This window comes from Podarcis muralis, chromosome 5, assembly GCF_964188315.1.
Source record: "Podarcis muralis chromosome 5, rPodMur119.hap1.1, whole genome shotgun sequence".
Classification (NCBI taxonomy): Eukaryota; Metazoa; Chordata; class Lepidosauria; order Squamata; family Lacertidae; genus Podarcis; species Podarcis muralis.
This window is the reverse complement of record NC_135659.1, coordinates 45,028,834-45,049,270: the sequence shown is the minus strand read 5'-3', so window position 1 is coordinate 45,049,270 and position 20,437 is coordinate 45,028,834. Positions and strand designations below refer to the sequence as shown.

At 44.3% G+C, this 20,437-nt stretch overlaps 1 protein-coding gene across 6 annotated transcripts in view; it reads right to left on the bottom strand.

Annotated features, from left to right (window-relative positions):
- Positions 1-8,131: 8,131 nt before the first annotated feature.
- Positions 8,132-20,437, bottom strand: part of SSBP3 (single stranded DNA binding protein 3) — a 165,829-nt gene continuing 153,523 nt past the window's right edge. For 3 of the 6 annotated variants that reach the window (XM_077928709.1, XM_028733396.2, XM_028733392.2), the window contains 9 exons: positions 19,144-19,232; positions 18,972-19,020; positions 18,169-18,204; positions 17,291-17,345; positions 15,497-15,567; positions 13,640-13,718; positions 12,256-12,284; positions 11,753-11,854; positions 8,132-10,144 (listed from right to left, as the gene is read on the bottom strand). In XM_077928709.1, the coding sequence (XP_077784835.1) occupies positions 10,115-10,144; positions 11,753-11,854; positions 12,256-12,284; positions 13,640-13,718; positions 15,497-15,567; positions 17,291-17,345; positions 18,169-18,204; positions 18,972-19,020; positions 19,144-19,232 (540 nt within the window). In that variant the 3' untranslated portion in view covers positions 8,132-10,114. The remainder of the gene's footprint in view (positions 10,145-11,752; positions 11,855-12,255; positions 12,285-13,639; positions 13,719-15,496; positions 15,568-17,290; positions 17,346-18,168; positions 18,205-18,971; positions 19,021-19,143; positions 19,233-20,437) is intronic. The other 3 variants (XM_028733397.2, XM_028733394.2, XM_028733393.2) reach the window with 2 other exon arrangements.

The following is a 20,437-nucleotide window of genomic DNA, read 5'->3' as shown; positions in this document are numbered from 1 at the left end:
AACTCTGTGAACAATTACTAGTGATGATGGCAATAGTCAATCTCTAGGTCAGAGCTTTCCAAACTTTTATTGTTGGTGACATACATTTTAGACATGCATCATTTTGTGACTATGGTAATTCAGTTTTGCTGGCAAACCGGAGGTTAAACTAACCCCTTTCCAGCCCCTTGGGGAGTGCAGGGAGCATTCAGCTGACACACTAACGTGTTGTGAGTCAGAGTTTGAAAAGCTCTGCTCTAGGTTCAAATGCCTCCAAGGAACAGTTGCTAGAGAGTAACAACAGTAGAGAGGACTGCTTTCATATGCTTAAGGTCTAGCCAGAGGCTTTTGATTGGTCACTGGGAAAGAGGGGACCAATCAGCTCCCGAGAACTTCTTATGGGGGTAAGAGGAAACAACAGGATGTAGAGGCTTGCCATGTTACTGTGCTGCATCTGCTGGCACATTCCCCATCTTTTCTGCAGAAGAATGTAAATCTTTTGAAAAGATAATGGCATGCACCCAAAAGGGACAGAGCTCCCTAAGCAAGAGAGGTTGAACCACCCTACTGCATAGCTGCAGTTTGCTTCTGATCAAGCAAGAAGCAGCAAAACTTTGACAAAGCAATTCTGCTCACAGGAAAGCTAGTTGTAGAAAAAAATATTTCCAACTGAAACATTGTGAGCTTCTTAATTAATTGTCCAAGAAACAGAAAATTCTTTTCGGCTTGGTTGAATTCTATTATTTGCATAGAACTGAGGACAAAATCTATTTTACAACCTCATCTTTATGTAGCTAATAATATACTAGCTGCAGGAGGCTTTCCAACATGTTACTGTCAGGTCTTGCTAGGGATGTCAACAGCAATTGCCTGTGTGATGCTGGATACATCATCTTAACACGCCACAGGCCCTCAAAACTGGCATCTCGTTGCCACTTCAGGACTGGATGGATTTTGACAGATGTAGAACTGACTTGTGATGCAGGGGAGCTATCCGATACCAGAGATTTTCAGCTAGCACGATGGTAGCACTCGGCAGCTCCTCAGCCACAGCGAGCAAGCCATCAGACAATGGCTACACAAGGCCTAGTGCTATACAGGGAGACCTGGCTGAGCGGTTTGTGTCTCTTAGATATGAAAAGAAAACGCATCAACAAAACCACCAGGAACAATCTGTATTCTCAACACGCCTTTCCACCCTCTTGTTTCCCTCTGTTATGAGCACAGACAAATGCTCTCTCCTCCTACAGTTTCTGTACTACGGTGACAATTCTAAGGCTAGGCCCCAGGGACCTGCCAGAGTGTTTGTGATAGGCTTTTGAAGTTGCTCCCACTCGTTGATCTCTTTGTCTGAACTGTTTCAACAGGTATGCATGGCTCAGATAAAACACAGTGCATGATGAAGCCTGTATGCTGTTCAAGGGGAGAATTGTTTCTTAAAACAGCATGTTCCCTTGATGTGAAGCTAGTATGAAATCAAACTCTGCAGGCTGTGCTAATAGCTCTACCAGGGGTTTGCATGTGCCCACAAACAACTCAATCTTAGACTTCAGTTGCACACATTCTTCCTGTACTCCCTAACAGGGAAGAAGGAAAATGGGAAATGAACGCATTGCACAATTGGCGTTTCGTTTTTATCTCATCTAAGGCCAGCTTGGGACAGGCTCTGGCCACCTACCATTTGTAGTCCAGCGCTAGACTGAGGACAATGATCCCCCTGGGTGTTCTGAAATAGAATTAGCATAACCAAATAATAGACATTCATGATGTATAATTCCCACCACCACCACCCACACATCAGAATAGCTACCTTAATTTGCAGCCAGTGTTATGACCAAGTAATATTTGTTATTCCGTGTGCTCTAGAACCATAAACCAGCAGGTTTTTATACTATAAACTTCTAATGCTTTAGCTAAAGTATTCTAAAACCCAGCAAACACCTTCACTGCAAAAACGGATCTAAACAAAATTCCCAGTTTCACAGCAAAACATTACATTAAAAAATTCTGCTATTTATATCGTAGGAAGGAATGTAAAGTCTGATGACACTTTTTTTAAAAAAAGTTTGAAGTGTATAGCTTTTACTACGGTGGGGTAGAGGTGGGGAATTGGGATAACTTTAAATCCATTCTCTTTGTTTGTTAATGACTTAAACAACCTCGTCCCAAACTATTACAGAAGGAAGCAAGGAGAGCAACAGCTACAAGAGCGCTGGCAAGAGGCAGGATTGGCCATAGGGACCCTGCTGAACAGCTGGCCGGTGGCAATTCCAACAGCTGCACGCTGGCTGGTACAAAGGAGATGCTGCGTAGAAATGAAAGTGCAAGAGAGCAGCAGAACCAATGAGTGGCTCCCCTAGGGCCACTGAACCGGTGGTCCTGGATTAAGAGATTAAGAGAGAGGAATCGGAGAGCTGCCTTGGGGGGTTCACTGAAAACACCTGCAAGTGCATGTAGCCTTCGCAAGTAGTCCAAGGGTTGAGGCAGGGCTTAGGGCCTGTCAGCAGCTTTAAGAATAAAAAGCAGCTGTGGGGAGCAGCACATCACATCTCTTGGGTTGTTTCTATAGTCTCTGCGGGTGCCCAGTCTTAAGCAAACCATTGCTTAAGGCTGGACAAACAGTGTCAAAGTGCAAGTCAGCAAAGCATGTGATCCTATGGTTAATAATCCTAATGAATATGAAGTTGTAACTTCCCACAATGCTTCCACCGTAGGGGAGAAGAACATTTGTGGCTACCCAGCCAGGTGGTTGGGGTATAAATAATAAATTACTACTAGTACTACTACTACTACAAAAGCCAGAAGACCCAACCATTTAAAGTCATCTGGCTCTCTTAACTGGGGACTTTGAAGAAACAGTTGGATTAATACATTTCATTTCATTTCGTTTCTGCTGGGGGGGGACGACATATCTTCAGTAATGAGATAATTGGAAGCCTGTCTTCTGTACCAGATCAACAGATATTTGATGGATTGCCCTGCTCATAAAAATATACCACTTCCAGTTACCAGAACAAATACAAAGTCCAAATCCTGCTATTTAATCTTAAATTTAGACAAGCTGCTATTATGTTATTTGGAGGAAGACAGGATTATAACAAGCAAATGGTTAATACCTGTAGCCATTAGTGGAATTTGCTGTGATGGATGTGTGTGTGTCTATATAAAACCAAGTCTACCATGTTTAAATGGATCCTAGTTCTATGGCTTCCACAAAGTGCTAAATAAGCAAACATGCCCCAGGGAAAATAGCCTTAAGCAAGCTGATTGTTTGGTGGAGGCCAGTATCTAGAGTGAAATAGGGAGAAAGGCATTAGCTATCAAACCTAGGGTCTCAGGCAGTTCTCCCTTTACTCCTATAGCCTCTACCTGGGAGGTGAAGGCAGAACATATCTGTCCCTCAGGATTCTGCTGGGCTCCAAACTTATCAGCCATGCAATGGGCTTTTGGTTTGACCAATGCCAGCATCAATAATAAGGGGCAGCTGAGACAGGCATTGGGCCGGAGCAGGAGAGGAAGTCTCTCTTCTGTGAGGAGAAAGGGCCAGAAGAGGTTCTTAAAAGAAATAAGAAAGTGGAACAAAAGATTACTAAAACAAACTGAAAATATGATGTTATTGGAAAAATTGTTATAGGTAGAAAGTAGTGAATGTCTAAGAAACAGGGAGGAGGAATGAAAAAAAACCCTGGCAGCTGAGGGGGGTGGATAAGGTACAAAGCCGAGCATGAAGGGAAGATGGGGGGGGGGGTAGGGGATGAGAGATGGGTAAAAATACATTGAAATGCATGTGGGGATGAGATGGACACATGCCTTTTAGAACCTCTGGATCAGCAGATTCTGACTAAAATGGAGAGGCTGTTAATAGCTCCAGAGCAAGACAGAGCTATGGAACTCCTTGCCACAAGGAAAACTCAGTGATAAAGAATGCAGTGGCAAAATATCCAATGCTAGATTAGCTCTTAGCTGAAAATGATATCAGTAATTGCTGGCTGATTATATCAAAAGCCACCGGTCTCCATTTTATGACTGGCACTGCCCTTGCACCACCATTTTGAGAGTGGGGGGCCGTGGTCATTTTCAAACACCTCAAGTGGGCTGTGGGAGAAGGAAGTTTGAGAGCCCCTGGATTATGCCACAGATGTACAAAGTGGCTTCATGCATGTGGCATGCCTAGATAACATGTCAGTGATTATCAAGTTTTATCACTACGAAGTATAGGATGCAGAAGTGGGCATCGTATTTAGCATTCAGAAAATGTCAGTCTTTTGGTACTTTTCGCTCATGTAGCTAAAAAGATAGGCTTGATAGTCCTCAGGCAATGCCTGTTTAAATCTTACAAGCAGAGAAGCACAGCAGGCTGCCATCACAATGTAGTATTCGCTTGCGCAGTAGAACTTCCCCCATCCCTTTCTCCATATGCCTCAGAACAGATATGGGGAGAGTGGGGGGGGGGGGGACTTCTGTTGCGCAAGCAAGCAAGGTACTCAGATACTGCCCAGAGCTTGAAATGCTTTGTCCCTCTCTGATCCCTAATAGGATCAGAATAAACTATGTATGAATAAATTTTGCGAAACACAGCTTAGTGCAATATTTTGGTACATTTTAAAAGAAGGCCCTCCATACAGCTTGTGAGCAAAATACTTGAAATGCTGGCCCCAAGAGAAGCTGTAACTCTATTGCATGAGTATTCATCAACTGCCTTGCTCCCTGTCCCTGGGATGAATCAGGGTTTAAGTGTTGCTGAGACCAAGTGCCGTGCTTAGATGTGAAAAGGTAATATATGGAGGGCTGGATTCAGTGGGTCTCGCTAGCGGAAGCCCATGCAAGGTCTACTGCTAGTACAACGGGGCTGCTCCCCCATGTTGTTGTTTAGTCATTTAGTCGTGCCTACTCTTCGTGACCCCATGGACCAGAGCACGCCAGGACCATATGCCCCCCAAATTCCCTGGAGATTTTTTCTGCAAGAATCACCAGAACAGCATGCAGGAGATTGTTCTACCAGGCAAGCAAAAATGCTTTGAGCTGAGCTGACAAGAGCAATTAGCACCATTTTGAATTCCTCCCAGTATTGCTCTTTGTGTAAAAAAAAAAATACTTGGGAGAAGTCAGACCATTCTGGGAGTCCTTATGCTAGAGAACCAGGAGGGAGGAAGCAGAGTGTTGCGGGCCTTTTCTGCTTTTAATCAGATGGCTGCACTTAGGCTGGAAGAACCAGACAAATATAGGATGGGGGACACCTCGCTTACTAGCAGTACATGTGAAAAGGATCTAGGGGTCTTGGTAGACCACAAGCTTAACATGAGACAACAGTGTGATGCAGCAGCAAAAAAGCTAATTCTATTCTAGGCTGCATCAACAGAAGTATAGTGTCCACATCAAGGGAAGTAATAGTCATACTCTATTCTGCCTTGGTCAGACCCCCACCTGGAATACTGTGTCCAATTCTGGGCACCACAATTTAAGAGGGATGTTGACAAGCTGCAACATGTGCAGAGGAGGGCAACCAAGATGATAAAGGACCTGGAGACCAAGCCTTACGAGGAGCGCTTGAAGGAGCTAGGTATGTTTATTCTGGAAAAGAGGAGACAGAGAGGAGATATGAAAGCCATCTTCAAATATTTTAAGGGCTGTCACATGGAAGGGGGAGCAAGCTTGTTTTCTCCTGCTCTGGAGGGTAGGACTCAAACCAATGGCTTCAAGTTACAAGCAAGGAGATTCCAACTAAACATCCGGAAAAACTTTCTGACATAAGAGCTGTTTGGCAGTGGAAAAGACTCGCACGAGAGGTGGACTGTCCTTCCTTGCAGGTTTTTAAGCAGAGGTTGGATGGCCATCTGTCATGGATGCTTTAGCTGAGATTCCTGCATTGTAAGGAGGTGGACTTTTAAGATTCTTTGACTAGCAGCTGCTGCTTAAGATGAATTGTAGTGCTGCAAGACATTGCCCAGGTTTGTTACATGCACTGGGCAGTTTTCCACACTGCTGGTTGCATGACTGAGCTCTGAACTGCAAGTGGAAAGATCAACACTGCTTTCAAAACACGATTACAAAAGTGCACAGAGTTTTGTACAACTGCACCACTACGTTGCTTGAACGGTGGGTGCTGTGTTTACTTATCCAACTAATCCTGATGTGGAGCATCCATAGTCGGCGTTCTCAGACGGCCAGCAGCTGTTGGATGTGCTCATACTATAACGGCACAAGGACTTCCTCCTCACAGGATGAGAAGAGTAGCAAAGACCACTGCTGCAAAAATTACTCTTCATCTCCGTAACGTTTCTCCACACCAGAGAGAAGCGAGCTGAGAAGTAACTGCTGTGGGAGCAGCCCACTATGGAGGTGGATCTGCTCCTTAGCATCAACCTGTAGGCACAGCAGCCTCTGTCCTTTATTCACATCCTCTTTTGAGTGGTTATGCCTGGCTGGAAGGTGTCCTTGAACTCTGATCATATCTCCTGTTTGCTTTGATGGACGACAGAGAATTGTGTGTGAACGTGTGTAGAAACTAGCCCAGTAGACAAAGGTTCACGCCCATTGCTCCACCTACTTTTCCCTCTGGCTCCACCCACCATTACCACGTGGCTCTTTGGAAGGTGACCCAGAAAAGGATGCAGCCCTTGGGGTCCCCCTACCCCACCCCTGCTGCACCACATATGGCTAGAGGGACCTCTTCGCAATCTCCCCTGCAAAGGCCTGGGAGCGACTAAACAGCCAGTCACCTATGCAAAAAATAGCTTCAACTGACCAGGTAGTGGAGCTCTTGTGAACTGGAAGAATTTCTTCTTCTTCTGTCAGCTCTTCAATGTACAGCGGTACCTCGGGTTAAGTACTTAATTCGTTCCTGAGGTCCGTTCTTAACCTGAAACTGTTCTTAACCTGAAGCACCACTTTAGCTAATGGGGCCTCCTGCTGCCGCCGCGCTGCCAGAGCACGATTTCTGTTCTTATCCTGAAGCAAAGTTCTTAACCTGAAACACTATTTCTGGGTTAGCTGAGTCTGTAACCTGAAGCGTATGTAACCTGAAGCGTATGTAACCCGAGGTACCACTGTACTACAAAATAACTACCAACATAATTAGGTATGGCTAGACAGGACTGGCACCTTCCCTGCATATATTTGCAACTTGTATAGCTGAAACAATATCCCACACAGAGATTCCTGGGCCAGGATTCGCAGAACTATACCACAGGCAATCCCAAAGAGCTGATATATTTTCCTTCGTTTCAAAAGCAGCTTAATGAAACTCTCTTTCAGGAATGGCTTGCCGTTCAGAAAGGAGCTGTGTCGTTGGAGAAGTCCAAAGCTCCCAGAGGTGAGCAAAAGTAGGTCACAACACCCTTAGATAGCAACTTCTTCCACAAGTATGATGATGCCACCCTGAAGGCAGTAATCCAGGCTTCCTCCACTGACAATCACATGGGTACAGCCATACCTCACAGATCACAACAGCGCAAGCCTTTTCGGGCGAACGGTGTCAAACTCAACACCACTGCAGGTTCATTTTTCTGCTCCTTGTGAGCAGCTAGCAGGAAGGACCACAGGACTTTTGCTGTTTTAAAAACACACGGTAGCTTTTCTGGAGGTCTGCTTATAACCCTTATTTCTAGGAGCTTTAGAACTGCTGCCACCATCTTGAATGGCCTTTTTTTCTGCCTAAAGCAAAGGACAAGATGGCACACATAAACAAGCACTCTACTCCACGTTCACAAGCAGCTCATTATCTCAACACTGCCAATGGGACAGTGTCCTTCTTTCAAGGGCAGGAGTTTGGGTTACTTCCAACAGAAGGAAACAGCTTAGAGAGCTGCTGCCCCCAAAGATCTGCCACCTGAGGCAGCTGTCTCACTCTGTCTAATAGTAGGGCTGGATTTGCTGTTCCTCCATTGTCTGATATTATACTGTTCTCGAGCTACTTTTCCTATGCATTTTCAATATTGACTGAACAGGATAATAATGTCTTAAAAACGAATGTGGCGGCAGGAGCCTGGAATCCAACACACCTATAACCTTTGTGACAAGCAGTTAGCTGTGTCTTCAGAATAACGAACTCAGCCGATGACCATAGACTACACCCCAAGCCATCTCTTCTGGAACCACTGCAGGCACGAGAGTCAGAAGACAGCTGCTACGACAGTAACAAACAGCAAGGGACTGAAATCAAATGTTTATATTTATTACAGCATGGGGGGAAAGGGAGAGGAGAGGGTCTTGATTCATCTTTTAAAAACCACCCCGAACCAATGAAGACAATAATTTAGCTATCACTTTAATACAATGAAACCTGTCAGTTATCCTTTAAAAAAAATAGAAAGGGTGCTGCATTAGCAATGGGACAAATTGGTTTGCCGGTTTATCCCCCCCGCCACCCCGCTTTTAAATATTTTCTTGACTGAGAGACCAACCATTTGTCAACCCCACCCCACCCCATCATATTTCTACAGAGAAAACACAATTAAAATGCCTAAGAAAAAGGCAAACATTAAAAAAAGTCATCGTACTACTAAAAAAGTTTGTCAATTCACATAGTTTTTGTTTTCAGTCAGAATAATAAAAAGCCAATGTTTCCCCCCAAAAAAACCAAACAAAAAAAAAACATTTCGTTAAGGGGTGCGGAAAAAAGACATCCCTTTAATAAAACATTATCAACAAATATCGTACACAAACTACAATGTATAATAATTACTTTTCTTTTCCCTCGCTTAATTTTAGAACCAGACTACAAGGTAAGAAAAAACACTGAAACAAGATACAATGTTCTCAAGAATCCGCACAAAGGTAGGTAAATCCAGGGGAAGATAATATTTTACATAATATGAAATACATAGATCAGAAGTGAAGTTTTTTCTTCTTTTTATATAAAACAAAGACCAGCTACAAGGGAGTGTAATGTACAGAGATCCCAAGACTTGCGAGTTTCACTATACATTGTATGCTTTTCTGTAGTCACCTCTACCATGAGAAGGTAAGGTTTGTGTTTTTTTTTAATTTTGCTTTTAATTACAGAGTAAGAGAGAGAGAGAGAGCCTACAGAATAGCAAGTATACATTTTAACAACAATAATTACTTAAAAATATCTCCATCCAGTTTCAGAGCATATACAGTGAAACCCTAATAAGATCACATCATTTCATTAAAACAAAAAACAAATGTTAAGAAGTTTGCGCTCACAGTTTTCGTGTCCCAGGTCAAGTTTTTAACCCCTTTCCCTTTCAATTCTGGTGGACCAACACCTCCCCAACATAAAAAATAAAATGCCACGTACCCTAACCCCACCTACCCGCCCACCCCCGGAATTTTTGACACTTCAAAAGTTTTGCAAAAGGGGAGTTAATAACATTTCTTTGTAATTTGGGAAGAAGGACAAGGGAGGGAGGGGGCTAATACAGTGCATGCCACAGTCACAGATACCAAGATCACAATTAAAAGTTTTGGAGGATGTGATCCTACAAGGGGGCCAAGCTGCATTACGCAACTGAGAATGAGGCAGAAGAACTCTGTTCCACTTGGATCTTCCTTGCTGGAGAATGTTTTGTGCTGCAAAACATCAAATGCGGGGGGGAACAGAAACCAACCAAAACAAAAAGAAGTTGGGGGTGAGGGGGGGGGAGAGGGAGGAAGTGGTCTTCCGAACAAAACCCACCAATTTATATATAAAAAAACCAAACTCTCCAGTTTTATTAATTATTTTAAAATGGCTACAGAGACAACATGAGATTTCATATCTAGACTAGCTTCCTTGCGTAGCACAGCACAAACATACAACAGGTTTAAAAGAATAATCAAGCAAAGGAGGTTGGAAATCGGGTGCTAGAGGCTTTTGTTTTGTTTCCAAAGAAAAAAAAAATCAACAAAAAAGTGTCATGTACATAGAATAAACCCTTCTTCTGCAGAAGGATCTGGTCATGTCTTGAAATATTTTAAAGATTTGTCCTTCATTGTTTTATGGAATAAAAAGTTCAGCCTTTTTATTGCATGAAACTAAAAATCAGGGGTGGGTCTCCCCCCGGCTCTCTGCATGTCTCCCTGCCAAACACACCTAGATTCTCTTCTTGCATAATTTCTTGAGATCCTCCAAATGGCAGCCGACTTTTTCTTTATCCTGGAGAAGAGGATGCGGGGTGAGGGAGGAGGGAAATCACACACTCATCGTCATGCTGGGAGAATACTGGGCGGTTGGGAGGGAAACGGGGAGGGGGCGGAGAAAGAGAGAAATCACAGCGTTAGAGTGAGGCAAGAACAAGACCAAAATGCTAAATGTTGCGGAAGCTGAGGAAATGAGATATGAAAGAGATGTGGGCTTATGAAAACTATAAAGCAACGTAATTGGCTTCAATAAATCAGGAGGGCTAGAATATGCTAAAGACTAATTTATCAGGACATAATCGCTCCCATTTCCCCAAACCACAGTTTGCCAAACTGGGGGGTAAAGGAGAGTTTAATAATAATATAAAAAAGCCTAAACAGTATGTGGCAGAACACAATTAAAAAAAAATAAATCCCCCCCCCAATGTATATAATGATAAATACAGTGCCAGTTTACAGTCTTTTATAGGAAACATACTGTGTTTCATTTCAAGGCGCCACTGCATGTAATGAAGTACCACTGGTAGAACTAACATCTGGAGTGAAATGCAGGAGCATTAGGACCTCATGTATGGACACATTCAACTAAAGGAGGCAGGCAGCTTTCCTAGCCCTTCCCCTTTGCTCATCTAAATTTTGACTGGGAATTCTGAAGGGCAGGGCAGGGCTCAGTCTTTGGCATATGCTACTATGCAAAACATGGATATACATGGCTGGTGCAATAACTATCAACTGAGACTACTCCTGGGTAGAATTCGGTCCCCACAGGACCCCTCACAGGAGGAAAGGAGGGAAGCCATTGCCGATTCTTCCTCTCCCCCTCCCACCCTGGAAAGTTTCTCCAAAGCGCCAGATGACACTCCAGAACAAGGGGGAGGGCAGGATGAGGCCTTCCTCTAGTGAGCAGGAGGAATCCTTCTATTTAGATGCTTCACATTCACTGAAATCACTGTTATGGAAACAGCATGAAATGGACATGTAGACTGCCAGATGTGATCTCACTCACTCACATATACAGTGCTTGGAAGCCATACATATTAATTTGCTGCTTGCCCGCTGACTGTAATCATGTTTCGAAGTGGTAACTACATTGCTGGGTGGTCCAACTTAATAACCCGTGGCTTCCTGATCAAACCAGGAAGACCCTCACAAATGAGTCAAGTAACCATGGCTTGTGCTGTCCAATGTTGGCTTCATTTTCTGACTGCCCCTGTCTCTTGTTTTGTAGGCATAGCTTCATAAACCAGCTGAAAGCCATGGTTTCACAGTCTGGTTTGTTGGCCACGGGCAAACCATAATTAGTTGGCTGGAGTGGGTGGTTCAGAGATGCAAGCAAAGCACAGCAGTTAAGCTAAGCAAATCATGGCTTAGCAAGACAAGCGAACCATGGTTTCTTTTCTCTATTTTAATCACCTCGGTTTGGAACCATTTATACCTTTTGTATTTGAAAGGTATGTCAGGTCTCAATATGCCGTACTGTGTACCTTTTCCAAGTTTTGTCAGCTCCAAAGCTGCCATTTCTCCATGTCTAGTTCCCTCCCCCCACCCTTTTATGATCACATAGCACCTCCTCCCTCTCCCCTCTCTGCACATATCAATGATTCCTTCCCAGAAATAGCTTGAAAGAGCCTAACAGGCTCTGTGATTCAAACCCCGGTTAGCATGAAGAGTTGGTGTAAGGATGACTCACATTGTCATTCTGGAAGGAATGGAGGAAGTTGCCTCCCAGTTCACCATCATCTCGTGGAGTGCCGGGAGGATTGCTAATGCCACTTATGTTGTTTGGAGAATTCTGCAGGGTTTTTTTTTGTTTTAAAAAGAAACAACAGACCACACAGAGATACACATGCAAGAAGTGAGTGTGTGCCTTTTCGAGTATGCTGCGTACTAGCAACTGCAACAAAAACATATTGTTCTACAATGGAAAAAAGATCACATGGATAGCTAAATATATATGAGAAAATGACTTGTGTTTGATGACTCCCTCACAGGGCTAAGAACAAAAGGGGGGGGGGGAGAGGGAGAAAATGTCCTTGCACTGGTGAACAGAGGGCAGAAAAGAAGGGCAGAGCTTCAGTACTCCCTCCCTGCCCCTACCCCCAGGGTCCCATATTAACCCCCCAACATAGTTGTTATTTTGTCCATGAAAGCAAGAACAAAAGAACACGGCCCAGTCTAAGAATGCAGACTTACTTTTGGAAGTCCATCTATGTCTCCTGACCCTAGCAAAAGAAGAACAAAAGAAAGAAAAGAACGGCAGGCTGTTAGTGGGGGATAGCTGATTTCCTTGCTCTCAATCAGGGCCCCCCCCCATCAGCTCTCCCCACTCCCCCCACCCCCGTTCTGCACCGAAGTGTCCAGTTCCTGAACCACCATCCAGAAATAAGACGCGGCTGCAAAAAGCTCCGCCTTGGCCTTCCCGGAAGCAGCTGGCAGTACATTAGTGAGCTGCAGGTCACAGCTGGGCTAATGCAAACCTCTTAACATTTGCCTCCAGAAAGGGACATGCTGGGGTTGCCTCAGCTGCCATTCCTTTGCATGCAGAACTCCCGGGAGCAGAGCCCCGGCTCACCTTCCTGCACGGCACTAGAGTAATGGCCTAATCGAGTTGCTACGGCCTCGGCTCCCTCCCGCGAGCTTCGTGACACTGATCAAGATGGAGTATAGCACCTCTACTTCAGCAAGATGTATAAGGCAAACATAGGAGGTTAATGGGTCTTTCTGCTGCTTTAATTAAAACACTCGTGCCACGGTTAGGTTGATGCTGCCGCTTCGCCTTTATCCATCAACAGGAGCCTGGCAAAGCCTGTGACCAGCAGTCCCTGCTCCCTGGCTACTTTCCTGTGCTGAGTGTGTCAGGAATGGCCAAGCCCTCACAAGACTGGGCTTTGCAGATTACCAGCACTGACTGAGCAAGTCCCCAAAGCTCTGGAAACAAACAGGATCCGCACCACAAAGACAAATGCCGAAAGCACACATCAGCCAACAGGCAGAGCCCTAGGAGCTCTGAGGTCAGAAAGCATCTGCTACAGAATTTTGCAGAGTATCAGGACAAAGGCCCTGGGTGTGGAGTCTAGCTAGGACTAGGGTCACCCCACCACCTTTGCAAGGGGTCCAATACCTGTACTAATCCCTGATTCAAACATTTCCCCCCTAGAGTGCAGTGCTGGGTGACTGCTATTTTAATTTCAACAATACACCCCCAAAGTAACCCTACACCAGGGTCACTGCAAAAAGCAACAATCAATGCAATTTGTGGTTCGCTGCATGTCCTCCCAAGGTTCTGTACCAAGGGCACTCTAATTCTGGACCCAAACAGATTATAACATATCTTAAACAACTATTCCACTGCCTGGTGTTGATCCACCAATCAAAAATTCTGCACTCCCACATTAACATAAAGCAATGTTTTCAGCTAGGAACAAGTACATGAAGAATGTTAAAACGTGTTTGTGATTGCACATCCTATACAGTTAAAATGACAAAGTGCGCAACTAGAACTCATTTTATCACTGCTGGTTCTGGGATGTCCCATGAGAAGATAGTCCAAAAACGCTGAATATTGCTGAAGTCTTACCTAATGAGCCATTCATGTGATGCGGCTCCATCCCACCCATGCCCCCCATTGGGCCATCTGAGCCAGGTCCCATGGGGAACTGAAAAAGAAAGAAAGAAAGAAAGAAAGAAAGAAAGAAAGAAAGAAAGAAAGAGCTGTCAGTTACGACACATCACTCATATTATAAAATATCCAACATACAATATATTAGCTTGTATGTCTATTGGCAGCTAGATGCTTCAGAACACCAATGGCAGCAATGCTCTGCAAACCGAGGTTTCTGAATTCTGTTTAAAACACAAAATAATGAAAAGTTCTTTAGGAAACAACAGTTTGCACTGAAAACCCACCATCGCCCACTGGGTATGTGTCTTCCAAATTGAGGAGGTGTTGAAACACACCCTCTCTTTCTCTGAAGAAGCCATTGATCTATTGCATCTTGTACCACTCCTGTGGGCAGACTCAATCCTGACAAGGAAGTTGCGGGGAACTCTGCTCTTCTCTTTTGGATCAGAGTGGATAGCCAAATGGAGCAGCTGCTGTCCAGCTTAACACATGGTTGTCTGGGCATCTGATACTGTTGGATGGCCTACGCCCGGCCATGCCACAACTACTGTGCTTTTCAGCTGTGCAGAAATTTTGCTGCCCCCCTCTACTTCAGCACCATGTGTGGGCAGTCTGGAACCCTTCGACCACAAACTACTAGCATATGCAGGGTCCATATAAAAGCCATCTCCAACTTGCCATGTGCAAACCCAGGGATGAATTCAACATAGCATTAAGCAAATTGTTCCGTTAGCACAAATCTTTCTGCTTGCATGATGAAACGAATGCTCTGCCCTCTCTTCCCCCTGCAGGTACTTCTGGGTGTTTTCCTGATCCCCATAGAGCCAGTTTTGTGGGCATGGGAGGAGAGGGAGGAAAGCTAGCGGAAGTCCATGCATGGGCTTCTGCTGGTGGGGCCCATTTGCTGAATCCTGCCCTTAAGTGACAGAAGTAGTGCAAGAGGTGGAACTTCTAATAACATGACTAATCCAGGCCTCTGAAATCTCATCTGCCAAAATGTTTCAGTAGCCAGTCAAGATTTCTTTAGGCTCCATGTCATCTAATTGTACCCCTGCCTTTCATCCAAGTTACATAGGGAAACACACACTGGATTCCTTGACAGTTTTCTATCCAAATACTGGCTAGGACCAGATTGCTTTAGCTTTAATGGATTAAGCCACAACACCTGTATTCAGACCCCAGTTGTTTTTTATTCTTGCAATCATCAGTTTGCTTCTCCTAACATCCCATGAATTAAAACCCTGAGATTTAAGTGTATGCTCCTCCTCTGCCTCCTCTGTTCTGTATTCCATCCTCTTTGGACAATGTTTTCTGAGAAATGGACAGGGCACACTTTAAGCAATCATCCAGCTACTGGAGTTTAGACTAGTTCAGTCTGAAAAACTAGGTCTAAACATAGTAGTATTCAGGAAAGAGCTCCCTTCCCCAATAAGAGCTGCTTATCTGAAATATTGGGCTGGCATTGTCCTGAAGACAAAAATCTGGCAGGTAATCTTAACAGAATCTCCTTGAGATCAGCTTGAGTAAAAGGTGAAGAAAGGCCCAGGCATCAGCTGTGTCTCCTTTAAATGCAACCCCGCTAACCAGCAATGTGCGTGACAATCTTGACCAGAGCTGCGTGAACGCCACTGTTTTAATAAGCGTAAAAAATTAACAAAGTCGCTGAAGAGTTAATCACTTTTTGATGGTTTGTTTTATTTCTGTTTTGTAACAAATGGCTGAAATCAATTAAACTGCTTTACCCTCAACTGATGAAGTTAATTATGATTTGTTATGGTATCTGATATGTAAATTATTAGAAAGCAGACTTACATTCGACCGACTGCCTCCAGGCGGTACGGGATTAATCATTGTGTAGATGTTGTCACTTGAATTTGTCGAATCTGTAGAACAGTGAAACCCACTAAGTCAGGGTGATTAATTCATTTCTTAATTAAAACAAACTCATGCCACTTGAACTCATTCTTTTGTATTTTATCACCTAAAATTCTCTCTAAGTACCACCATTTTCTGGCTAATTTGTATTTAATGAAGATTCACAAAGTTTTTAATCACAGAAATTCAACTGTGAAAAGAATTCTGCTACTAACCGAGAATATTGGGGCTTTCTTGCCAGGAGAGGTGTAGAAAGATAATTTGCTGCCATGTGTCGCATAACACCTCAAAATTAGCTGATGCAATTATCTTACTACAACATCATATTTCATCTTTAAAAAAATAACAAAATACATGGATGACATTTAGTCACAATATTTTTTATAAAAAAAACAACAACAGAAAACCCAATATTTTTCTTAATAATGAAAGCACTACGAGACAAGTGTTTAATTGAGGGGCAGAATACAAACAAAAATACACAAATTACAAGCAGGCCATGGTGACAGGAGAGAGAGGGAGAGGGAGAGAGAGAGAGAGAGAGAGAGAGAGAGAGAGAGAGAGAGAGAAGTGGTGCCTATATTAACATATGGATTGTTTTATTATGACCTAGTCTGAAATGTAGGTCAGAGTTCTCATATAAATGCAAGAGCAGGAAGGCAGTGGTAATACTACACTGAAGCTCCACCCCTGCAGCTGTGGTACACGAGAGTTACACGCGGCATGGCTTACCTCCCCAGAGCCACCACTCCCCCCGCTTTTATTCTTGCCACCGACACATGCAATGTATAGTAAATCACCCTTGCAGGCCTATCAGGAATATTCACCAGCCCCAACACTGACACACTCTCTCTCTTCCTCCCCTCCCACTTTACTAGGAGGGAAATACACGAAGGGGGAAGGGAATTTTACTCAGCCTCCTGGGGAGTGAGCACCGTTTTACAAAGTGGAATTTACTCCCAGTACAAATATGGCAACACGACAACACTGACCCGGACAACAAAGAGAGATTTGTGTAGGCCTTCCTGGTGCTAATATTGGGCAACCCAAGAACAGAACAGCCCTAAAGAAGTTGGGTTTTTTTTAAAAGGTGGGTGGGACTGGCTTAAAAACAACAACAATAACCCTCTTTAAACTTCTTTTGGATATCTGGAGAATGTTCCTAGTTAACTTCTACAAATCCACCCCTCCCACAAATGATTTTTCCTTATCTACCAACATAAAAATAGGTTTTTAAAAAATTGCCGACACCTCTCCCAACGTGTCAAATTTCACATGGATAATTCATCAAGGGATGCAGCGACCTCTTCCACATGGCTTACTGGGAGCTCAAGGCCGAAGTATGGTACATGCCGCCTCCCACCCCTCAGGAAAGGCTTTTGGTGCAGCCAAATCTCCCACTAACCCCATTTCTTGCGGGGCTCCCTCATGTTTTAAGCCCTGGCAGAATAAAAGCCATCAGCACGTGGCTGGCAGCGAGGGCAGGGAAAGAGGAACGGAAGACAAAACCTCTCCCTTTGAAAAGAGTCGGGTTGCTTTACAGCAGCTGCGCCCAATCAATAGCCAAACAGTGCATCGGTGGCATGCAGATTGTTGCTGTTGCGACCTTAAATAAAATCCAGCAGCATAGGAAACCTGCTAAGCTAACCCAACCATTACCGGGCTCTCCATTCTCTTTAAATAAAAAATAAAAAATGGGGGGAAATTAGTGCTGCTTTCTTTCGCCCTTACCTGCGGGGCTAGGCATGATAGGTGTTCCAGGAGGACCTCCGCCACCAGGGGGCCCCTGTTGACAAGATTAAATACACATCAGGAACCACTGTGATAACACAGCCTGCAATAGGTCAGCCAGATCCTGCTGCTGTCAGCAACAATGTCTCACCTTGGTATTCAGCCAAGCATTAATCTCCTGCTAAAACCTTTGATGCACTCTTGTAGCCAAAGTGCAATTTCTTTGTTTAAGCCTCGGGAAAAATGAAGGTTTTACTGAGGAGCGGGGGGGGGGGGGCACATCTGTGCAAGGACCACATACCAAGTCTATCTGCCAGGGTAGTTAACAGGGGGCAGTCTTTCTGTAACCTTCACATCTGCGGAAGGTGCAAACAGAAACGGGCAACTTAGAACGCTGCAACGTTCTTCTTGGATGTGCCAATGGGACGATCCCATTGCAGAACAATTAGAGGAGTGTGAATTCAAAGTTCTCCGCCGACACGCGAATTGTAATCAGCGTGCGAAACTTCAGAAATGCGTTCTCGAGACCCCTTAAACGCAGTTACGCCACCACTGCATCATTCGCACAGCTGGGGTCGCTAAGGGATTTCTTTCCCTACTTTTGAGGCATGTTCAAGACTGGGGGGGGGGGGGGCTTCAGACATGCTTTATTCACATTGTCTGGAGGAACAGAAAGGGGCTTCCTCAGAAAGCATGTAGCTCAGACTTCTTAGAATTCTTGGCCTCACCGCAGAAGCGAATACACAAGACACAGAACCAAGTCCCTGCAGGAACTTGTATCCTGAGCCAGGATTCCTATTTGTGCGCACGCAAACACCAAAATATCAAATCGTATGGTGGACCGGCACATCACTACCCATGAAGAAATATAAACCTACCACGTATGTACCAGGCGATGAAGAAGAGTATGGAATCTGCAAGAAGATCAGAGTATAGGCATTACTTGATGAAATATACCAACTGTACAGGGAAATGAATCCTACAGGTGATGACTGTAGGCCAAGAGTCCATGCAAATAAATTTATTATTATTATTATTATTATTATTATTATTATTATTATTGAATTTATATACCCCCCTATACCTGGAGGTCTCAACAACTGTTACCTGTGTCCAGGAAACAGACGCAATACATACAACCCAGATAACATAATTTCAGTCTTTCTTTTTTTAAAAAAATGTTCAGAGAACCCAAGATAGGAGCAGAGGGACACTGCAGCACATCCCACCATCCCACTGAGAAGGCATAGCGGTCAACTTATCCCTTTTCTTGCGAGGAGTCCTATTCGGAATAAGGGAATTTCCCTTAAAAAAAGGGAAATGTTGACAGCTATGCTGGGAAGTGGAATCAACACATTTCAACAGAGATTCAGGAACCCTCTTAAAAGATTGCACACAAGGGAGGGCAGTGGGAACGAGCACACTAGCTCTGTCCCCTGGCCGCCATTGGATGGCAAATGACTGAAGCTGGGAGATTCCTGTACTTGTGGCAGTTCCCCAACCATTTTAGAAGCCTGATATTCTGGGGTTGGAAAACAAGCAAGAGTTTGGTTGTCCCCACTCACCCCGACAGTAGAATGCCAGAAGGCGGCAAATGAGAGGAATTCAAGTACTACAGGAAAACTAAATTATGAGGGCCAAGTTTACAAGAACAAAGGCATTCAAATAAATGGACACTTACTGAATTAGCGCTGTTGGGATTGGGCCATGGTCTACCAGCTCCTGGACCCCTGCAGTTTGAGAGAAAACAAGCCTTCAGCATGTACAGAGTGACAATGTGAAACCAAAATGATTTCCACGTCTAGAATTGTAAGAACGTCAACGGAAAGCCAGCAGCATGGCAGGTGCCTTACATGTTAATCCCAGGCATGCCGGGCCCTAGAGAGTTGGGTGGAGGTCTCATTCCGCCGCCATAGTTCTGCAATGATAACCAAGGATCAGTCTACCATAACGAGAAGGGAAACCGGAGAAGAAAAGAGAAAAGGAAAAAAACAAACAAAAACGAGAGGGTTAGTTTGTGAAAATGAACTTTAATTAAAAAAATAAAAAATGATGATGATAATGAACATATAGGCAAAATTAGCTACAGGACGGCGGCATCTCTCAATTTGCTCTTTGACCAGGCAAATGAATTTTTTTAAAAGGGGGGAGTGGGGAAGAAAATCTTAGAAGCCACCCAAATTCCCATCTCATGGTAGGAGTGTACCAGGAATGCCCAGTGGGCTAAGGCTTCTAGCACTGGCCAATGCAGGTCATCAAGGAAGCCGTAGCTGCACCTAAAGGGTATGTAAGATGGTTATCTTGAAAGGTAATAAACACAAACAAACCAAACCGAAAAAGAGAGGCTTGTCACAGGAAGCCAAACAGGAGAGGTAGACATGAAAGAATTAAGATTCCTTGCTTAAGTGTTGTGGTGGGAGAATTGCATGGAAAGAAGCAGGAAAAACTGTGGGGTGGGGTGGGCAGAAGAGAGAAAGATTCTGCTTTAAGGAAGACAAGGCAATGAGCACGTGATGGGGTGTTCAGAAAGGGGAATAGTGACAGCACAAAGGTTTGCAACAGCTTCTAAGTAAAGAGCATTCGGTTACAAAACAGCAAAGCTGGCCAGTCACAAAACTGCGCAAATCTTTATTGGTGTTCATGCACAAGAAAGAGAAGACAATTCTTAGGGCAGAAAATGTCATTTCTCTCCCATTAAACACGGCTGGCAAACACTTTCGGTTTCCCCAACACAGACCAAAGTTAGAGCACGAATTCACTTCTGTGCACCAGAGAGATACTACAGAACTGTACTAGGTCCCACTTGTTTCGCAAAGGAGATCTAAAAGATGAAATCTGACAGAAAGGGCGCCAATCTGTCACAGCTGCGAAGCCCACGGAAAGCTAACGATTAAGGGCTGGGGATGAAAAGGCAGCTTATTGTGGAAGTCTACATGTGAGCACTTGCTGAAACACCCGAAGAAGCCGCTTCCTCCCCACCTCTCTGAAGTCGTAAATCTAGATCTAAAGTCGGCGGCTATGGATTCCGATTTTCTTGGTTCCTGAAAGACAGCTGACACTTGGCTGGCTGATTGGCTCCCCTCCAAACATGGCTGCCCTACAGGGCCTGATGGAGACTGCACAAAGCAGAGAGGTGGTTCAAAGCGG